Source organism: Osmerus mordax, chromosome 12 (assembly GCF_038355195.1).
Source record: "Osmerus mordax isolate fOsmMor3 chromosome 12, fOsmMor3.pri, whole genome shotgun sequence".
Lineage (NCBI taxonomy): Eukaryota > Metazoa > Chordata > Actinopteri > Osmeriformes > Osmeridae > Osmerus > Osmerus mordax.
This window is the reverse complement of record NC_090061.1, coordinates 1,511,638-1,518,512: the sequence shown is the minus strand read 5'-3', so window position 1 is coordinate 1,518,512 and position 6,875 is coordinate 1,511,638. Positions and strand designations below refer to the sequence as shown.

The 6,875-nt window shown below is 44.6% G+C and overlaps 1 protein-coding gene across 1 annotated transcript; it reads right to left on the bottom strand.

The window, feature by feature from the left end:
• Positions 1–3,537: 3,537 nt before the first annotated feature.
• Positions 3,538–5,617, bottom strand: lingo2 (leucine rich repeat and Ig domain containing 2). The gene has a single exon (XM_067247897.1). The coding sequence runs from the start codon at positions 5,603–5,605 to the stop codon at positions 3,764–3,766; it is 1,842 nt and encodes a 613-aa protein (XP_067103998.1). The 5' UTR covers positions 5,606–5,617; the 3' UTR covers positions 3,538–3,763.
• Between the last annotated feature and the right edge of the window lie 1,258 nt (positions 5,618–6,875).

The window sequence follows — 6,875 nt, the reverse complement described above, 5'->3', positions numbered from 1 at the left end:
TTGTGACATTGTTTTCTATGCTTGAAGAATTGTGCTAGACCTGTCTATGGTTAAGGACCGCTGCCCTATATCGCACTGCTTTGAATAACTGGGAGAACTTAAGGGCGAACTGAGGGTTTCCGTGACTGAGTGCTTAAATACAGTATATACGGATAAGAGTAATCTTTTTCTTCACACCCCAGTAAATCAGTTGATGAGAAAATAGATGAAGTGATAGAAAACCACAACAGGCTTTTCAGATTTGAGATATTGGTGTGTACACAGGATGCCTGTTTTTGTCTGTTAATGCTGTTAATGAGTCAGCGTCCAACTATGTGTATCTCACGCTCACATTTGTGTGCTGAAGAGCATGCATGTGCATCAAAGAGGATTACACTTACACAGACACAGACTCACATTTTGCAACGCTGCAACCATTTGTGGGATAGAGGAGTGGAACAGGAGTCGGATCGCCAGGGAACTCATTTGGCAGACTGCAGCATCACTGGGGAGAGTATGAAAGCTAAACCTAATGAAAGCATACAGCACCACTCACATCTGCCCTGACGGCTGAAACTGCCAGCGCCACTCAAGCATTTGATGTCAAGGCCTGCAAACACCTCCTCGCACTGCTCCCCCTCCTCTTCCATACATGCATCCATTTGCCTTCACCCAGAGAAGATTATTCCTGGATCCATTCTGGTATGCCCACGGGGGTAATTCATATGGTCGGGCTTGTTTAACACGCATGAAGGCAACAAAGGGTTATTCTAACGACACGCTGTCTGTGTCCTGTCTTTCAACGTTCCTTCTGAAGATTTGAATTGGGTCGCTTCAAGGCAGTTCGTCCGGATGGCACACCTGTGAAATTAAATTGCGAATGTGCAAATTTAAGTATAAAAAAGGCAGATCTGCAGGGAAATGTTGCAGCATGAAGGGCATGTCCTGGAGTTTGTGGATGATGGTTGATGGAGTTCCTGTTCTTGGCTGAAGACCTTCAGAATGACCCTAGGGGGAAAATGTAGTTTATCGATCACAGTGTTCACAAATGATACGATTCAGGCACAAATGCACATGAAAACAAATATTTAACAAGTACTCAACCACAAGGAGCTTCTGGCATACAGGAGGAATCGTGTGGTTTCTTTTATAGTGAGGTAGTACGTACAGCGCTGCTTTTACGATGCAAGAAACATAACAAAAGAGAGAACTTCGAGAGAATTGTAGGTGCAGTTCTGTTTCTGCTGTGTTTCGCTCAGATCGTTGGATTTCTCAGGGCAACACTTTGTGTGGATGCCTGCACTTAGGACAGAGCGACACAGGGGTGCAGTGACACAGTTCTGCGGGCACCATTTTAGAGAAGACGTCTTCATACAATAATTATCTGTTGACACTTAAGTCTCTGAAAGTGACAAGGGAGGGAAGGGAGAAAGGCGGTCATGTCAGGGCCTCAGTGAGGAGGAATCGTTTCATCTGGTGGATCTGACTTTTCTGCCAAAACAGATGGCACTGACCTACAAACTTATTTTTGTGTGTTCAGGAAGGTTCTACTGCCTATGGTTTCTGATCTGGAGAAGACCTCAGTTAACTCTGAAGTCTTCTTTATGGTCATACAAAGTGCTGTACCTTTATGTTGCAGTATAAATAGCTAATAAACGAGAAGCTATCCATCTGGCAGTTATCGTAACAATAATTCTAGTGTAACACCTCAAAGGTTACGTAATAAAAGTCATGTGACAGTAAAGGAGAACATAAAAATAGCTTCAATGCAGCTCAGTAAAATTGATAAGAATAAAATTATAGATAATGTACAGTATTTACAGTAATGTACATTTAAATATTTTACATCAACATTTGAAGTTACTTAGCAGACAGTCAGTCATGTATCTCTCAAGGCATTGAATTCTTTATCTACTTAACCCTCTTAGAATTGGCCCTCTCCACTCAGTGATGTGAGGTAGACCCTGTGTGTTCATTTGAGCTGTGTCAGAAGGTGAACAACATTCCAGGAGATTTAGCTTCTGATCACTTCATCCTCTTGATTCACGGTACCTGCAAAAGAATGCTTACTTAGCTTGGAGATCAGACATTATGCCCTTTCACTTATCCTTTGATATTGGCAACGATTTTAATGATTAGCATATTTCCTGTCTGCTAAGAATTCACCCCTTGATGCATTTTAGAAGTGCGATATTCAAAGGTAGCATTTGACATTTACCACCTTTTTTTACATTTTCTACTTACACGGTGTCATATGGATTCAACCTAGCACATTTTGAGTAGATGCATCCATACTTGAGGAAGTGAGGCTGTTACCAATGTCAGTAATGCTAATGGAACTAAGTCTTGCCTCTTGAAAGGCAATACATTATTCAGTTCCATCTGATAACAGTCATATGATATTCTTTAGCTGTCAATGCAGTCAGTATTCATGCATTTAAGTCATTAATTCTTTCTAAAGTAGGAAATTGATGCTTTTGTATATGTGAATGGTTAATCTTTACGGGTACATTAAAATAAATCTTCTTAACCCTCAATAACCTGTCAGCTGCATTATAACATGAATGTCTTCCCACTGTCTTAAAAATGAAGTGAAGTTGGTGGTAACTCATGTGCAGACAAGCTAAATTGTACAAATAAATCTTCATTTATTTCACATACATGATTTTTTTTTCTTTTACTTTGAACTTTCACAATCTAAATGATTCAACAACAAAATGAGAAACTACCACGACAGAGTCCAAATGTCTTACTGGGGGAAAAAAGGATGTTAACGTCACTGTAGTAAAATGGACTCATGTATCCTGCCTTCAGGCAAAGGTTACCGTAAAATAAATAAAAAGAGACAAGATTAGAACAAAAATGTGGTCCATGTAGATTTTCTGACCGGAATGTCAGCTTTAAGGTCATCAAAAGTGTTTATATAGTTCCTGAATAGTGTTAGATTGTTCCCTTATGTTAACCCATTCAACAATTTTCATAAATAAAATCTATTTTTTATTTCACGTATGATAATAAATAATCATATATTTTCATATCTCTCTGTCAATTAGGGTAACTGGAGCACATCCTCTCTAGTGTGAACTTGCAATCCCATGAAAGCCCTTTCCTATATCCATGGACACTCATTAGTAAAAGGTACAGTAATTGCTTAGGTGGGGCCATTTAGATTTTCACTGACGTTGTATCCCATGAGTATTGCTATGAACAGTTCTTGATGAATACGCACATACGTAGATGCACATAATAAAGCATTACGTACAAGTATGCCAGATCATGGGCAGAGAGAGTTATGCTGGGATTTGTTAATCTGTTTGGTGAATAAGTATGGTGCAAGACTAAACAAAGAGTAATACTTTAGATACAAATTTGTACTGTACACGGTTCTTTTAGTGTCTTTAAATCACAACCTCACACCAAAGGGCTCTTTTTGGGCATACAAATGTTGAAAAGCAGATTATTGATCCCTATTCTTCTCAGGTCCCCTGGATAGTGATACGGATCATTTGTGAGTTTCCGAGCTAAAACAGCTCAATGGCAACTGTGCGAGAACAGATGTCCTGGCATTTTACACAACATCCAAACACTGTCTGCAGTGTTTAACGCATAGGCCCGGAGTCAGAGATCTGCTTCCTCTTACGGCTCCACAACCTTCTGTTTCCATGTCCGGTAACGTCATCCCTGCAGTGGCAGGAAACTCAGAGGTCCATTCTTTTAATAAAAATACGTAATCCTTCGGACATTCCCAAGAGTTCCAGACGCACACACACACACACGTGTCTTCTTAGATCATTTTCATGTTAAAGTGCCGAGGACCAGCCTGCACCTCGGCGCTGTCCACATTAGTGCCGTTGGACTTGGAACGAGGGACGTATTCGATGTCGATGTTGTTTTTATGCTTCCCTTTCCCCCGGCTCCAGACAAACAGCAGCAGGAAACAGAACAAGACAACTCCGAGGAAGGTGAAACAACCCATCGCCGTCGACACTAAAATTGTCTTTAGGTCCAAGCCGAAGGTCACGTTGGAAGTCCCATTGGCAGTGGTATTGCTAGGATCTGTGTAGTACTGGGTCCTGTTTGCGTAGAGAGATCCGAGGCTTTTCACTGCCAGGGAAACCATCAGCGAGTCGTTCCCGGCAGAGTTGGACGCCATGCACAGGTAGACGCCCCCGTCATGCACCTCTGCAGCCTTGATCTCCAGGGTCCCATTGTTGTGGACTGTGACTCTACCATGGCTCTTGTTGGTGAGATGGCGTCGACGAGGGGACAGCCATGACACGGCCGGCCTCGGGGTTCCCTCCGCGCTGCAGTACAGCTTCGCCGGCTGGCCCTCGTCTACGGTGACTGCCTGGGTCTTGTTCTCCCGGATCTTTGGCTTGGTGCACGTCATGTAGTAGGACAGCAAGGTCTCCTTGAACTCCTTGAAAGGTCTGCCGCGGATGCCCTCCGGGTTGCTGCACTCTGGCTGCGCCTCGCCGAACACCATGGAGTGCCTCTTCTGCAAGATCCACATAAGGCGGCAGTCGCAGACCAGGGGGTTGTCGTCGATCAGCAGCGCCTGCAGTGCCTCTGGCGCCTGGAAGACGCCCCGCTCCAGCGTGTCCAAGCGGTTGTGGGAGACGTTCAGAACTCGGAGCCAGCGGAGACCCTGGAAGGCGTACGGTTCGACGGTGGAGAGCTGGGCCCCGACCAAGTGCAGCTCCTGCAGACGCACTAGGTCGGTCAGCAAGCCCCCCTCGATGTGCCGGATCCGGTTGTAGGATAGGTTGAGGTGCGTCAGGTAGGGGAGGTGTCTCAGGGCCTGGTAGGGGAAGCTGGACAGGTTGGTGTTGGTGATGTACAGGGTGGTCAGGTTGAGACCGTGCAGCGTGTTGGCAGGCACCAGGTCCAGAGACAGCCAGTGGTCGATCTCCAGGTGCTGCAACCGGAACAGCTTCTTGAAAGAGAAGGGGTGCAGGGTGCTGATGCTCAGGTGCCGCAGGTGGAGGCTGACCAGGTTGTGCAGGTGAGACAGCGCCTCGGTGGGAACCACCGTCAGGTTGCATCTCTCCAGGGTGAGTCTCTCCAGACCAAGCAGCCCACTGAAGGCCCGGTGGGAGATGTAGACCAGGTCATTGTCGCCCACCTCCAGGAACTTCAGATTGTGCAGGTCTTGGAACATGTAATCCAGCAGGATGACGATCTTGTTGTCGCTGATGTCCAGGCGCGTGAGGTTTGACAGGCCCGTGAACACGCCCAGGGGGATCAGCTTGATGCGGTTGCTCTTGAGGCTAAGGGAGTGCATGCTGAATAGGGCGTTGAAGGCTCCCGGCTCCACATAGCTGATGATATTCCCACTCAGGTCCAAGTCCTCCAGTCCAGGGAAGGCAGCAAAGTCGTCAGGGTTGATGGCCTGCAGTTTGTTCTTGCTCAGGTCCAGGATCCGGGTCTCGATGGGGATGCCGTCAGGGATGCCTGGCAGGCGCTTGCGGTGACACAGGACTGCCTTGCTCTGGGCCGAGCAGTCGCACCGGGCCGGACATCCCAGGGCTGAGCTCACCAAGACGGCCAACAGGGCCAGCCCCAGGAAAGGCTGCCAGCATGATAGGGCAGTGTGCAGCATGACTTTGCTCATACAGTCAACCATTCTGTCACGGTTCTGCAAAAGAGAACAACAAGAGAAAGAGAGCTTATTACTCAGGGCATGAAGTTCAGACTGAACTTCAGTACATCGGAGGCTGTATTTGCTTGTATTCATTTCCAGAGATTTTCATCCAGGGTTTGTATGATTGTGAGTTGGAGCATGAAATATAAACATTCTTAAATTTAGCATATTTTTTTGCAGCAATTTTCACATACTCAGGTTCACATCCTCAGGGATTGAATGGAAGAACAATTTTTCAGAAGTAGTAACGTATGTTTTCTCGCAGCTTTAATATTTGTGATTACAAAACCTCTATTTTCATTCTGTTAACAGGACAGTAATGGTAAGCGTTCAGAATTTTGGTCTAAACAATTTCACCCTCTGTTTGTAATCAAAGATATAACATATATGGACAGTGTCTTTCATACTTATCCGTTTATTTGTTTCTACATCTTCTGTTATCAGAAGTTTTGTTTCTCAAAAACATGACGTGATTATATTGATAAATAGTTGTTTACTGTAACACAAAACCTTTTTCTCCCTTTTGTATAACTGGTGTGCCACAAGTTAAGACTGAACACTGTCAACAAGTAGGAATTTTAGGAGGCCATCACCTAATGCCCAGAATTGTCTTAGAATTACACAGATTAGAGCACAGGCCGCAGAAAGATAACAAATTAAAGTCTGGTCTCAGGTTAATATATTTAAAAAATCCAATTAAAAAATCCATCCCATGATGTCAAAACAAATTTACAAATCAAATCAATCAGACTGAAAAAGTGTCATCTGTGGTCAAAACATGCTGAGTTGATTTTAGGACATCGAGTGGGGTTGAGATTCTCCAAAATGTAGTTGGAATGGGAGAGTTGGAAAAGGTCAGACATGTTCAGCAGCTGACAGCTCATACGTGTCGTAAATGTCTACATGGTATGAGGAATTTACGTTAGCAAATAAATGAATGGTAATTGAGCAATTATTATCTGGCTAGGGAGGGCTGTGGTGGTATTTACAAAGAACACAGCGGTATGGGAAGAATGAAACAGGATTCACGGTATTAATTAAATTTCTTGTTCTTAAATACCCTGTTCTATTCAAATGAATACTGCATTGAAATGACCGAGTCATCACAACAAAGAAGATGAGGACCACGCTCCACATCAGATAAGAGAGTGGAGGGAGTCAGTTGGCTGAGCGGTGAGGGAGTCGGGCTAGTAATCCGAAGGTTGCCAGTTCGATTCCCGGTCATGCCAACTGACGTTGTGTCCTTGGGCAA